Source organism: Sciurus carolinensis, chromosome 5, assembly GCF_902686445.1.
Source record: "Sciurus carolinensis chromosome 5, mSciCar1.2, whole genome shotgun sequence".
Lineage (NCBI taxonomy): Eukaryota > Metazoa > Chordata > Mammalia > Rodentia > Sciuridae > Sciurus > Sciurus carolinensis.
The window spans coordinates 45,422,045-45,440,804 of NC_062217.1; the positions used below are offsets into that span (position 1 = coordinate 45,422,045).

General features: G+C 42.5%; 1 protein-coding gene across 12 annotated transcripts in view; it reads left to right on the forward strand.

Annotated features, from left to right (window-relative positions):
* Positions 1–18,760, forward strand: part of Enox1 (ecto-NOX disulfide-thiol exchanger 1) — a 531,696-nt gene that overhangs the window by 363,477 nt on the left and 149,459 nt on the right. For all 12 annotated transcript variants that reach the window (XM_047554196.1, XM_047554188.1, XM_047554186.1 and 9 more), the window contains 3 exons: positions 11,088–11,261; positions 12,474–12,680; positions 16,205–16,438. In XM_047554196.1, the coding sequence (XP_047410152.1) occupies positions 11,088–11,261; positions 12,474–12,680; positions 16,205–16,438 (615 nt within the window). The remainder of the gene's footprint in view (positions 1–11,087; positions 11,262–12,473; positions 12,681–16,204; positions 16,439–18,760) is intronic.

An 18,760-nucleotide genomic window follows, 5' to 3' on the forward strand; every position in this document is an offset into this window, starting at 1 on the left:
ATGTGGTCTGTAATGCTGAGCACAGTTCTCTCTTTGTGCCTCAGTTATATCACCTATAATGTAGTAGCAACCACCATTATTTCCCAATTGCATTAAAAGGAATAACTGCCAGAAACCCTCATGGCTCTCATTGTTCAGTTAAGGTAAACATAAAGAATGCCAGAGATTATTTGCTTAGAATCATATATGAATTGATGCAGTGACACTGTGGATTGAACAACCATATATTACTTTCTCTTGTTCCTTTAGTGCGAACTCTAAATTCAGTATGTCTTATCATTTATTTCATTTACTTAACCAGTGATCTTTAAAAGTGTTGCTATGTGCCAAGATAGTGTTGGACCCTGAGATGACAGTTGAGCTACCCAGCTCTCCTAGCCCATTTAGTCTAGCAGTGAAATTAAGTTAATATGACCTTAATTTAATATTTGAAATCTATATGTGTTTTGGTTCCCCTTAGGAGCACATCTGATGTATTTACCTATAAAACCGTCTTTCTTTTCCCTCCAGGTCCACAGCTGTATGCTGATTTTATTTAAAGAGACCAATTCTGTGTTGTTTCAACCACCTCTAACAGTAAATTTAAATTGAACCCTATATAAATTGTTTAAAATAATATGATGTGTTTTCTTTGAAGTTAAATATTAAATAAGTTTTCCTTTGTTCTTTTTTAAATTTATGAGATGTTAACTTGTCAGATGCTTTTGTAAACTGAAATTGAGGTTGATAAATAAAATACAAAGGTTAGCCCCTGCACAGTCCCTTGAAAAGAATCAAGTTTCATAGGGAAGATCCTTGTCTTTGCTGTGAAATATTATCTCTGCTGACATGACCAGATGACTACATTGGGCACAATATCAGTAAGATGTCACCAGCCTGTTCTCCTGACTTCAAGAAAGGGAAGAGTTCTGTGGAGCTGGGAGACATTGGACATCAGAAAGAAAGTTGTTGGCAAAAATTACTTAGTCTTTCAACATATACGTGGAGTGTCCACACTCCTTGGGAAGGTAGATCAATGTATAGATTTGTGAAAAATAAAAAGCACTTCTTGTGTTTGCATATGCAAACATATTTCTCAAGATATCGTCTTTTGCCTCTGCCATCTGCTCCATCATCTTGTCAGTTTAGACAAAGCAGAGAACACCAAGGACCTAGTCAGTCCTTTTTCACAACCCCCACATCATTATGTAACAGCCCTACTGCACAAAGTCACATAATATCATACAGAGAGAAAATTAATCATCAACTAATGAACTAGGGATGTGAAAAAAAGTTCGAAAGAAGTAATTTAGAGGCCCCAATTAGGGCTATTCTCATGGGTCTCCCATGGGCATTATGGGCTGATCACAGGTCCAGGGTCTGAGAAGGGCATGCGGGGAGGAGTGGAGGAAAGAAGAACGGGAGAGGGTAGAGGGAAATAAGAAAGACAGGGAGCCAGATACAGAAGCCACAGTTGTGGGACAAAATGAGGCCTTTGCATTGTTCCAGAGGAGAGCTAATGAGAACCTCAATTAGCAACAGGAACAGACAAGATGATATAGAAATCATTTCAAAGGCAGGTCTACCTAAGAGGTTTTAGCACATGACTGGATATGTTCACCCACAGAGGCTTTAATCTAGGAATCCAGAGAAAAGACGATGACCTTTCAAGAAACAGACAAGACCTGGTAGTAGGGATGGAGTGGGACAGATGCCCAGGGTCCCATGAACAGTTTTCTGTAGACCACATAAGACAAGACACAGGAACAAGGGAGAGGACACCTGTAGGCCACAGAGCAGGGAAATAGCTTGGCACACATGAGATATCAGCACAAGGAATTGAGTAACTCCGTGTCCATCCCTGAGACTTAGCAATGACCCTCAAATCTGGAAATAACAACAGAGGGTTCAACAGAAACTAATGTTGCATGAAAGGAGTCCTAGTGGATTTGCCTGGGAAAATGTTTCTATAAACACATGCTAGAATTCACAGACCTGAGGGTACAGGGATTGTGGAGAACATTCTGGATAAAGGTAAAGACAGGGAAGAGTAGAAGCAACATCCTGGTGGGAGAAAGGGACCAAATGCCTGGCAGAGGGTGGCAGTGGATGAGGACAGGCTGCAGACACCTGGCCCAAGCCCTGGCCCTCGGGGGGGGGGGAGGGGGGGCGGGGAGGTAACAGTTCCCCTCCCAAATATGTTGATAGGTGGATCTGCTTCATCTCTGTGGCTGAGTCTGACCAGCAAGGAGTTTGCTGGTGATGAGAAATGGCTAGAACTTTGCTAGAGAGTTGTGCCTGCCATTTTATAGATCTTGAGGGCCAGGGAAGGAAAATTAGAGACAGGAGGGAGACCTAAGGAGACAGATTTGGAAAATTCGGTGGAAAATGCAAAATCCTTCATTTAGTTTCAACATGTCAACTGCCAACTTGCCGAAGGACATCATCCTGCAGAGACAAGATGGTGCATTTCCATTGAATGAGGTCGTTCAACAGTGTCAGCTCCACAATGCAGACTGCCAAAGGATCACCTGATAAGTCGCAAAGCACTCAGTGTAGGCCTCGCACAAGGCCAGCATCAAACATGACCAATGCTTTCCAAGTGGTTAAGATAGATAGATAGATAGATAGATAGATCAGAATTCAGAAATGGAGAGATGGCTGCTAATCAGTCGGTCAGCTTCTTTGTGGCTAGAGCTCAGAAAAGGTGAACTTTTAGAGAAGGGCAGTCACATACATGTGGAGGGACTGAGGGAAGCAGGGTACTGAGACTGGCGTGAGCTTCCTTCAGGCATGTGACTGGTAATGGTAAGAAAGAGACTTCAGACCTGTTGCAGTAGTCCTGGAACTTAGAATAAGAACTACAGATTTAGGCTGGATGCAGTGTGCACACCTGTAATCCCAGCGACTCAAGAGGCTAAGGCAGGGGTTGTGAGATTGAGACCAGCCTTTGCAGTTTGGAGACCCTGTCTCACTTTCTTTTTTTTTTTTTTTTTTTTTTTTTTTTTTGTGTGTGTGTGTGTGTGTGTGTGTGGTGGGAGGCAGGCACTGGGGATGTAGCTTAGTGGTAGAGTGCCCCTGGGTTCTGTTCCTAGGACCAAAAAAGGAAATAAAGAAGACTTTGGCTATAGTTTTCTGTGTCCTGAGTTAACATGTGAGGATACATTTCTTACCATGACGCCATTAGGAATAGAATTGGGCTGTGAATGAGCCATCTCTAGAAGTCTCCAAAGGCAGGCAGGCTGGAGAGTCACTGAAGAATCCGATTGCACGATGAAGCAGCACTATGGCTCTCTGTTCTCATTCCAGCTCCACCCTTAGCATGATATGATTGGCTGAAACTTTGGGAAGGTTGCTTTACTACCTCTGTGCATTGTTTTCTCATCTCTAAATCCAGAGGATAGAACTAGGTCATGCCTATCCCTGTCTCTTTCAGCTTGGAAATCTTGGTATCTTTAGTTAGGTCCAGTGTACATGGCTTCCTTGCCTAGGGGACCCCTCCACACCTGACCAGCATGCTTCAGCATGGTTTCTGGCCTCCACTAAAGGCCTACTCTGTCTTAAGATTATGTTCCAGCAGGTCTAGGAAACATGGACCAGCTGGTTCTGAGTGTGACAGCCCAGGTCTCTGAACAGAAATTGTTCAGCACGGATGGTGTCAATCACCATACCTCCCCTCCATGTGGGTGAATTTCACAGCACCTTGGATGGGCCCTTACCTGCTGCTCACTCAAAACACGTTTGGTTTTATGAATGTAGCCTCCTCTCACAGGTCGCTGGCAAGATCTGACAGACTTCCTTGAGCAGTCACTTCTCTGTTCCAGTTTTGGTCAGAAGTTTGGAAATGTTCTTCATTTCATGTCATGGCATAGTTTCAAACATGCACACAAATCTCCTCACCCAAGTCAACAGTACTTAAAATAGCTATTGACAGCTGCATTGCACCATGCTGCTAGCATAGTGCCCCCCTGGTCAAGGAGACAGAGGGTTTTATTGATAGAATGAGGTCTTTGTTTATAAAGTGTGCACAATAGGGCTCCAGAAGCCCGCTCTGGATATACAGCTTGGATTTAAGTGGAGAAACATGCTCTTCTGCCTTTGGATCCCTTTGGAAAAATCGTGAATGCATTTTTAATTTCACTTCCTTCAAGATCCTGCTTGTGATCATTTGCTTACTAAGTACACTATTATGCTCACGTATAATCTGTGTCGTTGATTTGTTCTCAACAAATACATAGCAATCTTCAGGGTTTGTTTTTCCACAACAGGAAAACCTAAGAGCAAGTCTGCCTCCGGTGAATGGGGTTTGAACATTTCCTCTGTGAGAACATTTAGAAATCTTTGTATTTATGATCCCAATAAGTATATATCAGGGACACTTTTTTTACCTGTTCACTGGACATACAGAAGTCATCTTTTTAAAGAATGGGGTTGGCTCCTGCCCCTCCAGGATCCCTTTCCTGACACTATCCTTTGTATTGGTTTCCAAAGGTTGCTGTAACAAAACTGGTGGCTTAAAATAATAGAAACATATTCTCTCACAATTCTAGAGGCCAGAGGTCTGAAATTAAGGTATCTGCAAGGCTGTACTAATTTTGTAGGACATAGGGAAGATTTTGTCGCATGCCTGTCTATGCTTCTGATGTCACTGACTATCCTTCATGATTCTGGACTTGCAGCTACATGTCTCCAATCACTACCTTTGTCAGCACAGGGAATTCTCCCTGTGTGTCTCTGTCACTTCTTATCTTATAAGGACATAAGCATATTAGTTAGGACCCACTCTAATCCAGTGTAACCTCAATTTAACTTGATTATATCTGCAAATACTGTGTTTCCAAATGAGGTCATATCCACTAGTATGGGGCTTAGGACTTTAAAATCTTTTCTTTTGGGGTGACCACAATGTAACTCTTATAACACTCCCTCTTGCAGACTGGTTTAGATGTCCCTGCTTTCTGTGTTTCCATAGCCCCTGTTATTTTAATGTTTCACGTAGTCATACTGTATTGTCATTTTCTATTAAGTTCTTCTCAATCACTGGACTGTCGCATCTATGAAGAGACAGGACTCGTATCTTACAATGCCTTTGCTTGCAAAGTACCTAGCAAAACATCCAACAGCTAGCAGGTGCTCACTTGTTTGTCAAGTCAAACTCTTCATTATCATCACTATGACCATTTATGTGTATTCAGTATTAACAATACAACATCCATATAAGGTTAAATACTTATTACACTTATAAATATATTTGTTAATGTTTTATGTAATTACTACCATTTATTGAGTACTTACCATGTGCTGGACACACCGAACATTGTCCTTTTAAATTCCATTAGTTCTTAAAAGAACATAAAAAAAGATAAATAGAATAATTTTTTTTTTTTTTTTTTTTTACAGGTATTGTAGGTGAGGCTTAGAAAGATTAATTAAGTTTCCTAAGGTCAGGCAGCCAGTGCATGGAAGACCCAGGACTTGGTCTCAGGTCTGTTTGCAGATGTGGGCTCTTTGCACTTTGCTATGCTTTCACCCAGGTGGTCTTGGTTGCTTCTGCTTTGTGGTCATACTATGTGTGTTATTCATGTTTGCATCCATACTGAAACCCAGAGAGGTTAAGAAGCCAATCAGCTTTAGGTCCCCCAGTCTGATCCCATGACTTTAGGACCAGCTTTTTAAAAAGAACTTTTCCTTTGTTATTCACAAAATGCTTTTTAAAGAACAAAGGAGAACATGAAATTGAATTTTAAAAAGTGTTATTTTAAAAGTTTATGGACTAGCTCACAACATTATAGAAGAGCAGCATTGGTCACTTGTAGCTTGGGACTACTATGAAAAAGTCTCTTCATCGTAAACTTCCAGGAAGTAGTACCTTCAGGTGCCACATGGTTTTTCTGTAAGGATTGGTTCTATTTTTATGTCAGTGGTTCTTCTGGACAAAGAAGAGGTGCTGCTGCATGTTTGCCATAGCCCTCCGGTCTTTCTCTCTGCCCTGGGACCTGACCCTTGCTCATCTCCCTGGACTTGTGGGTGCATCCGCCTCAGACAGGAGGAAGGACCCTAGAGCCCTGCCTTCTGGGACTCAGCACCCATGCAGCCTTCAAGCTCTGACCTGGGTTCTGTGTCTGACAACTTGGGTATCCGCCCAAATCCCTGTCTTCATTTCTGGTGTCTGGATTCTGCCTGTCTTCTGCTTGAGGCCCCACATAGGTAACCTGCCAGATGTCATAGCATTTTTTGACCACTGACCCAGTGGTGGTGATACCATACCCACTGGCCTGAGGTAGAACCCCAGTCCAGGACATTGCAGGCCCTGTGACTTTCACAGACTGCCCTAGACAGCAGCTCTGCCTGGACAGTGTTTTGCCTGCTGTAAGCATCCATGTGCTCAGCCACTCTGTTAGGGCACCCTCAGTCCAAGATGAGGCCCACAGTGCTCCTATTTGCCCTGATTGATCTCTTTCCTCTTATTCTCTTAGAACACTGTGTTCTGCCTTCTGGGCTAGACTTTTTCCTGGCACTGACATCTTGTCTCTGTCCCCTCAGCCCCAGCCCCCATCTGGTTTCCCAGCTCACACCTAACCTAATTACGTCCAGCCTTGACTGGCAAGAGGCCCTCCGCCTTTCTTTTCCTTGGAATCCTGTTCTCACCTCAAATGCAAAACTCTTCACTAGGATGTCCACCAGAAACAGCAGAAAAGATCAAGCCACTGCTAGGGCACAGCAGAAAAGAGGGACGAGGGCTGCACAGCCCTGCCAGCCATGCAGGGTCTGACCTGCAGGAGCTGCCAGTGAGAAGAAAGTAGAAACTCACCAGGTTGAAGGGCAAGGTCCCTTCTGCTTTGTAAGAGCCTTTCAGCATGTCATGGTCACCCTGTCACACACACACACCATGACAGAGCCATGGAAAGTATTTGGGATCCCCAGGCTATGGAACTCTCCACCAGCAGTTCCATTCCTGGACAGCTCTCTGAGTCTCAGCTCAGGTCTTCCACCATTTTGATGGGTCTGAGGCCCGTTGTCTATTCTGTCCTTGAACCCCATGATTTCCCAAGTGGCGAGTTGATTACAGTTACCCTAACAACTCCAGATCCTGGCAGCAGCAAGTGTCCAAGAAATGCTGAATGAATGAATGAATGAATGAGCTAATAACTAATTCAGTTGCCATCCCTCTACAATCCCAAACACAAACCTCTCCAACCACACTTGGAAAAATGTTCATCTTGTTTATAAAACCTTGGACTATGAATTAGTACACCAGACTTTTGTTATAGTTTTTGTCTTCACCAATTAAGAATAGACAGCTAAAAGGAAACATTGCTGAACTGCAGCCTCCCAGCTCTGTACTGGGAGCCAGCAGTACAGAGAGGAGCCAGATAGGACCACAGTCTAAAGTGGAAAGTCCTGCCTCGGGTAAGAACAGTTTCTAAAGGAAAGTTCTGCTACACACTTGGGACTTTTCATCGTGTGGCTTAACGCCAGCCTCTTCTTCACCCGGAGTGGAACTGTAGCTCATCATCTCTGCAGTTCACAGTTTTTCAACAGAGCCCAGGGCTGACTCTGGGATCTTGTGTTGCCTTCGCCTTCATCTTCCTGTGTACGTGTCTTTCTCAAATTTTCCAAGTGTGTGCAATGAATTTAATGAGTTAGTATGTAATATGCTTTTGTGCCATTTGAGAAAACAATTTCCATCTGTTCATATATTGTTAAAAAGTAATGGTTTCTTCTTTAAAAAAAAAAAAAGCCTAATCCCTCCCTACTTCCTCCGCTCAAAGACTGAATCTCACATCCTTTGAGGTCCAACATAATTTAAGTGTTAATTCCTTTCTAAGCTCTTTTCAAGCTACTGCACTCACCATGCAGATTTTATTAAACCTCACAGTCTTCTTCATATTGATGTCTCAGAAAAGGCAAAGTAACTCCTGCTGTATATTAAAACATTTTGCTCAGGAGTAGGGCCTTTTGTCCCCATTTCTGAATATTTATTTATTTGGCCTCCGGAAAGAAAACAGAAGTCTGTTCAAACTAAAGGAGAATGCAGGCACTGGGCTTCTCATCTCATTTGTGGGAAACATCTGCTTATTATAATTCACAGGACTCACATTTCAGGGTTTGCAGTCCTGAGTGGTTTCAGCCTTAAATCATCCTGCTTTGGCAAACAATAGGGAGGACCAGGCCAGGAAAGAAACAGATGAAGCCTATGTATGGAATGAGATTAAATTAAAAGCACAAGCATGCCCATATTCCCATGGCCCGTATTTCTGTGTCTAATATATTCACCTTGGAAGCCAATATATCATTGCAGTGATCAAAATGTTGAAAACCATTCTCCTCTGGACCTTCTTTAGAATTAGCGTCTGGATCAGCAGGGAAAATCTTGATTTTCTTTAGGGGTAAAGTACATTTTTAAAAGTCCTAGCATGTATTAGCTGACTAATCAAATTGGATCATTCTAAGTGGAAACTATGAAATAGTGATATTTAAATATGTTTAAATATGGAGCAGAGACTTGGACCATAGTTCTGACTATCATTTGTTTGCTTTATGAGGTCCAAAATTTTACTTAGCTGCTTTAAGCTCAATTTCTTTATCCATAAAGTGGAAATGATACTTGTGGAATTTTGTGAGGAGTAAATGAATAGTCGGAGTTTGAATCTTGTTCTTGTCACTTCCAAATCTTATGTCACTTGTGACATAAGACAGTCCTGGAGTCCTGGGAGTGCTAGTGCTCTAGGGGATAATAAATTCAATCAAAGGGTCCCATGTCACAGGTGAGAAAACAGAACCATGAGAACAAAGGACGTGCCTGGAATATCAAAGTGACTTCTTTGAAAGAAAACGCTTTTTAGCATTTAAATTTGGAGCTTACGCACGTACACACACATACACACACACACACATTAAAAGCCCTCATTTTACTGAAACCACTCTGGTACACTATGAAATTAAACGGAGTTTCTAAAAAAATGAGACATGTTTTCTCCTGGGGTTACAGATCAGGGTCACACTCTTTATTCTGGTCTGCCCAGAGGAGGAATGGGCCCATCCAAGGCAGCTGGAAGAATACTAGGTACCTTTTCCCAGAAAGAAAAAGCTTTTTCCTGGCCTCCTATATTCCTCCTGGAACATCTTAGTCAACAGAGGGGATAATTGTCATCACATCTGCCTCTGGGCTCATCCAGCCTTTCGGCACAGGTAAGCAAGGAGTAGGGCCATGCAGAGGGCTAGGGACAGGCTGGACATAAGAGCCCAAAAGGAGATGGGGGACAGAAAGAAAGAATGGAAAGGATCTAAAATGAGGGAGAGAAGGAGACAGAAGAGTAGGAGATGAGGAGAAGTGTCATTCTTGCAGAATGGCACAGGGTCACCATGCCCTCTCTCAGTGGGATCTGTGCTACCATCTGTTTACCTGGGAACATCAGAGATAGTATTGTTTTCTGCAAACAGAAACACCCTCAGGAGCGGGATCCCCTTGCATATAAGTCTTACAAAAGCAGTGCAGTATTTTAATAACCCCTGCTCTTAGAAAAGGCTTCCTTTTTTTCTTTTTAAAATTGGCAGATAAAGTTGTACTTATTTATGGTGAAAATGTTTTGAAGCATATATACACATCGTAAGATGGTGAAATCTAGCTAATTAACAAAGGCATTGCCTCACATGGTTACCATTTTTTGTGGTGAAAACACTTAATATCCACTCTTTGCATTTTCCAAGAATACAATATATCATCATTAAGAACAGTTTCCATGCTGCACAACATGAACTTAGTCCCCCTATCAACCTATAATGCTGCATCCTTTGACTAACATCTTCCCAACCTACCTCTTCAACCACTCCAGCCCCTGGTAACTACCATTCTACTTTCTACTTCATAAAATCAACTTTTTACATTTGGAGATGAGGCACTATTTGTCACTCTGGGTCTGGCTTTTTTCACTTAACATACTTTCCCCAGGTTCATTCATGTTATCACCAGAGAAAGTATTTGTACACTACAGTTTCTTTATCCATTCATTGGTTAATGGACATTTAGGTTGATTCTGTACATTGCCTATTCTGAATAGAGCTGTAGGAAACTTGGGAGTGCAGATGTCTCTTTGACACACTGATATCATTTCCTTTGGATGTGCACCTGGTAGTGGGATTGCTAGATCATATGTCAGTTCTATTTTTACTGCTTTCCATAATGACTGTAGTAATTTACATTCCCACCAATAATATATAAGGGTTCCCTTCTCTCCATATGCCTACCAAAACTTATCTTTTGTCTTTTTGATAATAGAGGTCGTACTGAAAAAAAAAAAAGGTTCCTATATATCACCTTGAAAACTAATTGCTTTATTATCCCATTTAAATAGTTTTATATGGAAAACCCATACTTTTTGTCCCTTTCCTGTTTTTGAGGGGGTTTTGTTTGTTTTGTTTTTGTATAGGGTATAAAGATTTCTATTTGATTGAATTAAAGGAATAAAATGTGATTACCCAATAGAATTCTGCAATGTATATAACTCATTTTATTCTTGTATGTCTGTAACCCAACCATAGTAATTATAAACTCTCTTTGTCCCCGTCCCCCCTTCCTGCTTTCCTGGGAGAGCTGAGTTAGATGGGAGCTGAGTGATCATTATAAAGTCTGCACATATAAATTGAACTTTCGCAAATCTAGGTCACTTGGGCAGGAAGGCTCTTTTGATATAACCAGCTGACAATTAGATTCACAGGGCACTTCAATGTTAAATGATATTCTTCCTACATTCTAGGTCATAAGGCAGTATAAACAGTACACTGATGTTAAGAAACAGAAAACTGATTCACAGTAATAGCAGAGCTTCATGGTGCATGGTTTTACACTTGAATAGGCTATGTTCTGTTCTGCCATGTTAATATTTTAAGTAATATAATTTCCTTTTCATGTAGTTTCAGGTTCATCTTTTCTTTTTCCTCTCTGTTTACCCTTCTAAAATAGCTTTCTATAGTGCTGCATCTATGCCATGAGAAATTCCTGAAAAACAAAGTATAAAGTCAAATAATCTTTGAGGAAACTAACAAAAACAGTCTTGAAAATGGATTTAAGATTCTGCCACCAAAATGTTATCTTGTGTGCTTTACAGACTCAATCTGTGTCCCAGGCTTTGATCCAAGCCTCAATATGATGACTGGAATAACCCCCATTAACCCAATGATACCAGGCCTGGGACTGGTCCCACCCCCACCACCAACAGAAGTGGCAGTTGTAAAAGAAATAATCCACTGCAAAAGTTGTACTCTTTTTCCTCAAAATCCAAGTAAGTAACACCTGTGAGAAATATTTGCTCATCATTCTAAATTTCTTTTGTTTTAAATTTGAAATAGTATTGCATTAATTTTCTGATGTGACTCCTACGTGCAGATATAAAATGAGGAGCCTTTCTAATGAAGACTTTTGTCTCTAGATTGGAACAGATATGCAAGGATATGTCTGTGTGTCTGTCCAGGGAGCTGACATGACACTACAGAGCCAGTACCTGGGATTTGGGGATTTATATCCAGCATTAAGAATCTTTTTGCATGCAGCGAAGCCTAGCATTTCCTGGAAAACATAATGTGAAATATATAAGCACTTCCATCTATCTTCGCAAATGTAGGAGAAAAACTCTGAAATGTGTTTTGCTAGATGGAAATTTGAATTAATTTGGCAGTTAGCAATTTGGGGGCAGGGGGAGCCTGCATCTCAGAATTTCTGGTCCAGATTGCATTTGTTCAAAGGATCCATACATTTGATGGAGTAAATGGGCCAGGATTTTTTTTTTTTTTAATTTAGCCTCAGATACTAAGTTTATGGACTTAAATAGCTAGGATTTTTTTTTATTCATATTAATCAGTGTTGCCTTTTTTAAGTGGACTTTTCAGAAGATTGCTTTAGTAATCTACATATAAACTAGGTAAAATGTGTGACAGTGTACATTTTTATCTTTTTATACAGCCTCCCAAAATTTAATAGTTTGCTCATTTAAATGTGAATAATAACAAAGTATTTTTTTTCAGGCATGATGTTTCACAGCCAAGTAAGTATTGTGTGAGCTTCCCTGGGCTGTGCTTCCTATGTTCTGCCTTTTCTCTCCTCTACCTAGCAACGAGACAAAGCAGATAACAAGCTGAGGTTTCTCATCATGTTGTTATTTCATCATGTTTTGTACTTTGTGAAGGTTCCCCCGCCCCTTTCTGGGCCTCTGTGTTATGAAGAAGAAATGAAATTATGCTAACATGTGCGTTATCTTTGTTCACGGACAAGCATAGTCACTCTATGTAGAGAAATGAACACAGAAAGTAAAGGTTGGTAGGAGGAGGGGAGAGGAACCTAAATCAAGACAGCCCAGGAAAAATGTAAGTTGGTACAGAAGTTGACCATTACTCAGCCTGGACAAAATAACTGGGGCAAGCTTTACCTTTGCCAGTAAAGCCGGGAAAAGAGAGCCAATCAATAAAAGACAAAACTTTCTGTTTTGTTGTGATATTAGATCTTCCACCTCCTTCCACAAGAGAACGACCTCCAGGGTGTAAGACTGTGTTTGTCGGAGGATTACCAGAAAATGCTACTGAGGAAATTATTCAAGAAGTCTTTGAGCAGTGCGGTGATATTACAGCCATCCGAAAGAGCAAGAAGAATTTTTGTCACATTCGTTTTGCAGAGGAATTCATGGTTGATAAAGCCATTTACCTTTCTGGTACTTTGCATTACATAAGGGGTTTTCTAGGCATTTGTCATGTTTTGTGATGTTAATATGAGCTTATTCCCTTTTGCCTTGATGCACAATAAAGCCTAAATACTTTGGGGCTGGAGAAGGAGGAATTCCGCCTTTTTCCTTGGCTCCCAGAAGCGCTCTGTTAAGCCTGTGAATGTACCTCACTGCAGGAATGATTTCCTACCCTTCAGTCTTTAGGAATTCCATAGAGTTTCTAATGAATGCTCTCAAGTGCTTTATTAGATGAAAAGCAATATTATGAGTACCGAGGACCATTATTATTATTGGATGTAATCCACTGGGGGAGTAAAGTACTCTCAGAATAATTTTAGTTTTTTTAGAAGTGGATTCACTTTCTTGACACTAGGGTACCAAAGCAAGATCAGTTCTTTGTAGGAAAGTGGTTTAGGGGTCCGATGGTAAAGCTCAATATCATAGCCCACTTGATAGTTCCTTAAGCCTAACCAACCATCCTTAGTCTTTAGTGGCAGTTTTTATAGGAGATTTTTACAGATGTTGAAATGAAGCCTAATGCTGCCTTCCACTGTGTTGGTGTTAGAGCAAGTGTTATGGAGTCTGTCGACAGGCTTTTACCAAATCTAAAAACAATGGGACTGTTATTAATATATGGCTTTCAGAGGACTTATTTTTTAGATTCAACTTGATTGCCCTTCCCTCACACTCTCAGTGACGTTTTCCAGTCTGCCACTCTGCATACCACCTCTGTATTCCTAAGGCAAAGCTAATGGGGGAAGGTAGGAAAACAGCAGGTGGGGAAAACCATGTGAATATTACTGCCAGGTTTTACTTAATTTCTGTAATCAGCCCCTACTACAGGGACATTGTGTGGAAACCCCAGAAGCTTTGAGGTTATATCAGTGCCTCAGAGATTTTCCTGAACCAGAGAATGATACAGAGAACTTTATAACCCTTATTCTAGTGAATGCTTAGAAAGTGAAAAATAAAATCTGAAGGCATTCCACAATGGAGATGAAAACAAACCTGGAAGACATTTGGCAACACACTCATAGATATTAGGTCACTAGGGACTTTGAAGAGTGTAGGGCACTGGGTTTCACATGCCCTGACCTGGATGACCCCTCTCCCACCTTCCACTTCATCTGCAAAATAGTGATAGTTGCAGTTTACCAACCACGACCACAAGGACTAAATGAAGTAATGGTGTTAAGTGCTTAGCAGGTACCTGTGACACAGGAACCATGCAGTACATGGTTGTTTTTATCATAGGTAAGGTACCCTGATCAGGATAAAGAACTGCTGCTTATTTCTCAGCAACCCCTGCCCTGGAGACCTGGGCTCTAATCATGGCTCTATTAATAATAGTATTACTTTATCCTTCCTGATTCAATAAGAGGGTTAGAATAGATCATAGTCCTTTACAACACTAGTGTAGACCCAACCCAATACTTAGACCTAATCAGAAGCCCCATAAGGACACTAACAAGGATGAATAGTCTCAAATTTAAGCATCTTACAGGTATTCCCTTTACTTAGTCTTTGGTCCTTGCTTTTCCTGTCTTAGCAAGCTCCTGATGACTCCTTGGTCCAACACTTTGCAACAGGATGAAGCCCCAGCACAGGGTTCACCTGCAGCCTCCCTGCCTGGGTGCAGAGGTCTCTAGCCTGCCTTGGCTTCTCTCTGGAGACTGCAACATCAGAGCCAGGATGATCTGAAAGGCTGGCTAATTGGAAGGGTAGGAAGGCAGGCAGGCTGCACCCTGACCCCTGCATGTGAGCTCCTGCAAGCCCAGCCCAGCTGGAAGTCCTATCTAATTTTAGTTCTGTGCTGGCATTTGAGGACCAAGCTAATTTTAGTCTCATCCTCATCAGGGTCTCTTTTAAGGCCTTAATGATGATGTTTTGGTGAAAGAGAGGATGCTGGAACCAGAAGCATGCGACAAGTGATTTGTCTGGACATAAGCGGGGGAAAGTTGCTGGGCCAATTGGGGCAGCTGTCCAGTCCCAGGCAATCCAGCCAGCTCAGCTGTTATGTATGTATCACCATGGCCTGCTGACTTGTTAACTTTCTATGGCCCACAACCAAGACACATTTTACTCTAGCATTAACTCTGCTCATCTGGGAATGACTGACTGCATTTTTGATTGGTATTGTGATATCTTCCCATTTTTAGATAACACTTTTGAAACCTAGGAAGGAGAAAAGTCCAGGGGCATGCAGGCATCAAATGTGAGATCTGTATCTTATTTGTAACTTTTCAAAGGTGTGAAGTGCTCTACTGAGGGGAAGTCAACCTCTACAGGGATTTTCAGCTGCGTTTTAACCCAAAGTGCTACAATAATCTATTGAAACCTACCATGAGATCTTGAACATCAGCACAGCATAGCCTAGCATTCTGTAGTCGTATCTCATTTGCAAAGCCCCTGCACAGCAAAAGTGCTTATTTTGCTCTCTCCTCTGGCAGCCCCTGGCAGCCGTGTTCCTGCTGGGACCTGAATTTATGTTCTGAAAATCTGAGTAGCCCAAACTGAAGAAAAGCCTCAAAGTCAACTCTTCTTCATTTGAAGTTGGGCTGGCTGGCTGGTTTCAGTCCTGTGTTGATTTCTCAGATCAAGTTTTCGCTCATAATCTTTATAAGTTTGGTAGCTCACAGTAAACCCCCCAAAGATTTCCAGACCCACCACCCCCCTGCCTTTTTTTTTTTTTTTTTTTTTTTTTTTCTTTTTTTGGCCTAGCTCTGGGCTCTTGCATGGGGCGCCTGCGGCCTTCAAAGATTGTGTGGACAATTTGTGTGGTGCTGCATGCAAGATGAGGTGCTGCAGGGCTGCGAGGGAGGCAGCATTGAGGCCTCTTGATTGAAGGTAAAATATTCTCCTGCGTGCCCCAGAGGATAAGTGGAAATAAAACAGCATTGCAAAATTGCCTTGGTAATTGTGGCTTTTGCAGCTGCTGAGAGAAAACTGAGCAGCAGCATTTTCTAGGGGAATGAAGCAACAGCCTGAGTGAGGTGTTCTGGAATTTACTTTGGAGATCTTTTTAAATATCATAGATGCTCTTTATTTACTCATACCTCCCACCCCCCTTCTATGAAGACTTTAGGAGTGCTTATGCAATAGAGTTATAGTAAATTGAAATAAAAAAATCAAAGCCATAAAAGGGCAGAAAAAAATACACCACATGCCAAATTTGATTTTGAGCTTCCTGGAAGCCAGAAGGAAGAAGGAGTTACCAGCATTAGACCCGTGCTTCTTGAGATCATTCTCTGTTGGTGACACTAGGTTGTAACATGGTTAAGACACCCTCTGAGATACTTCCCAGAATTATCTTTATCCTCATATGTGTAATAGGCTTAATTAATTTAGTAGGGCTCCAGGGTCTCTGGGAAGAAGTGCTTTCCATCTCTTTTGGGAAAGATGTCCTGTCCTGAGGGCGAAGGAGTAAGTAGTTCCCCTAGCACCAGTGAGGACCTGGACCAAGGGTGAGCCCATTGTGACCCTGATATGACCAGACTTTCCACTGGTTTCAGGTTACCGGATGCGATTAGGGTCTAGCACGGACAAAAAGGATTCAGGCCGCCTTCACGTAGACTTCGCCCAGGCCAGGGACGACTTCTATGAGTGGGAATGCAAGCAGAGGATGCGCGCCCGAGAGGAGCGGCACCGGCGCAAGCTGGAGGAGGACCGGCTCCGGCCGCCCTCGCCGCCAGCGATAATGCACTACTCGGAGCACGAAGCTGCGCTGCTGGCGGAGAAGCTGAAAGGTAGGAAGCCAGCGCGCTGGCTCTTCTTGCACCACAGCCACTGCCTGCAGAAAGAGAAAGCAGTGATCCTCAAACGCCAGAGCCCGGTCTGCTCCTGTTGCCCCTTTCCTGTTCATTTCATGTGAGCAGAAGTGTCGACACCTGGGCTTCATCGTTCTGCTCGGGACAGAGCCCTGCCCTTCCCATGGCTCTCTCCTGTGTTCTCCATCAACGTGTGTGTACCATCATATGACAGAACTCACTGAATGAGGGGGCAGAATGGCAGACAGCACCAGATCCAAGAGCAGGCCCTTGTCCTCTGGCCCAGTGTCGATGAGCCTGGGAAGCAGCTTCTCCTGTGGGCTGGCAGTTGCTGGTGTTCCCAGAGCTCTGTGGAGTTTGCATCCACAAGACCCTCCTTTTGATGCCTTCTTGAGACGTGTCAGACACTGTGCTAGGTAGGGTCCGTGCAGGATAGAGGAGCATCCCTATTTTTCCATGGAGCCCTGTCTTCAGAGTTGGAGGTGAAGGAACCCTCCTGACACCTACAGAGGAGTAGCTGTAGAAGAGAGCTCTTTCATTTCCTCTGATGTTTGCTGAGGCTTCCCCTGGGCTTAAGCACACATGGGCTCCTTCACCTGCCCCGCTGAACTTTGTGATGATTGAGAAGAGGCTAGGTTTTGATGTTTGGATGATGTGTGTGTGAATTCAGTTCTCTTTTTGACCAATGTTGTGTGAACCAAGCAACATCTGGACGTTTTATAGGCAAACAACGGTCAGACCATCCTCGGGTCATTAGGTACTGTCAGGAATAGCATAGGTCGCAGTTGCCATAGGCAAGTGTCCACAGGTAAATAAATGAATAACTGTGAAATGAAGCAAATGGCGTGGCTGTCAGCCAAGGGCTGTGCAGTATTTGGGAACTCCGGGAGTGCAACAAAGTTGATGAAGGTTTCGTGTCAAGAAAGTCTTCACAGAGCAGGCAGAATTGGAACTTGACAGAATAAACAAGATTTTCTTCCAAAAATTATAAAAAGTGGAAGGCATAAAGGCATTCTAGCCAGAGGTTGGAGCCCTAGGAATAAAGACACTTGGGAAGTGGGGAGGAATTTGGCCCAGGTGCTGCATTTTCAGAAAAAGGTGAAGCTGGAAAAGCAGTCTGGGGCCAGACAGTGGAGCCTGGAAGGCTATTGCTGGATTTAGGTTTTATTTCATAAACAGTGGAGAGGCCATTACCAGTTTCAGAGAGGAGGGGTGTGGCCAGTCCTGAGTGTTTCAGAGCCTAGCTGCTGTGTTGCTGGCAGTGTCTTAATGGATGGGATGTTTTCACCAAAGAAAATACCTGAAGAGTTGCCTGACACCTATTTTAGAAAGATAAAAAAATGACATTCTGTGCTTTAAAATAAAAGGCCTGTGCTTCTAACCCCAGGGAATTCCTAATCAGCCGTAGCTGCCCCTGCAGTGCCCCTTTGTCACCATGGAGCACTTCTTACCACCACTTTTGGTGCATGTTTTGTTGCTCTGTGAAGGCCTGTCAGGCATAAATACGTAGGCAGTGTCTGCCCCCTAAATAAAAATCACACTTGATGTAAATACAGACATCACCTCACTCCTCCAGTCAGCCTAGAAACCACCAATAGTGTCCAAAATGAGAAAGAGCAGCATTCTTAGCCGGGAACATTCATTGAAACAAATAATTTTTTCTTTAATATTCAGTGCATTATGTGGTCTCAACTCCTGGACTAAACTGTATTCAGTCATGTCCATCCCTAGAAGTGACAAAAACTAACCCCCTTGGTGGTGTACTCTCCTGGAGGAATTTCATGAAAGTTTGGAAGTCTATATTATGTTATTTTTAAGAAACCAGCCCAGTACATGGCATTTGCCTCTCCTTTTAGAGGATAGCAGATTGGGATGTCAATTTGGTAAAGTAATTTGCAAGCTTTGCCATTTCAAAAATATATATTTATATAGATGAGTATAATTTGCAAAATTCGGAAGCTGTACCTTTGCCAAGTACTGTGTGATCCCTTGAGGAGAGAACAGATTGGAAATTTTAATAGATGGCTGTTACAGTAGAATGAACTAGCTGAGGATACATCTTAGGCAAGAGTCAGGTAATATCAAGCTTGACAATTTCAACCCAAGCACAGAGTTTGGAATATAAACAGCATTTAATTGCTTAGGAAATTGGCTGCCTCAGAGAGGAAATCCACTCCATGCTCCTTGTAACACTGCAAAGCCAGACAGGAGGAGCCAACGAAACTGTTTCCCTGAAGATGATTTCACTGATGTGGGGATATAAAATGCCGTCAAGACATAAGGTACAGAAACCTGTGTCAG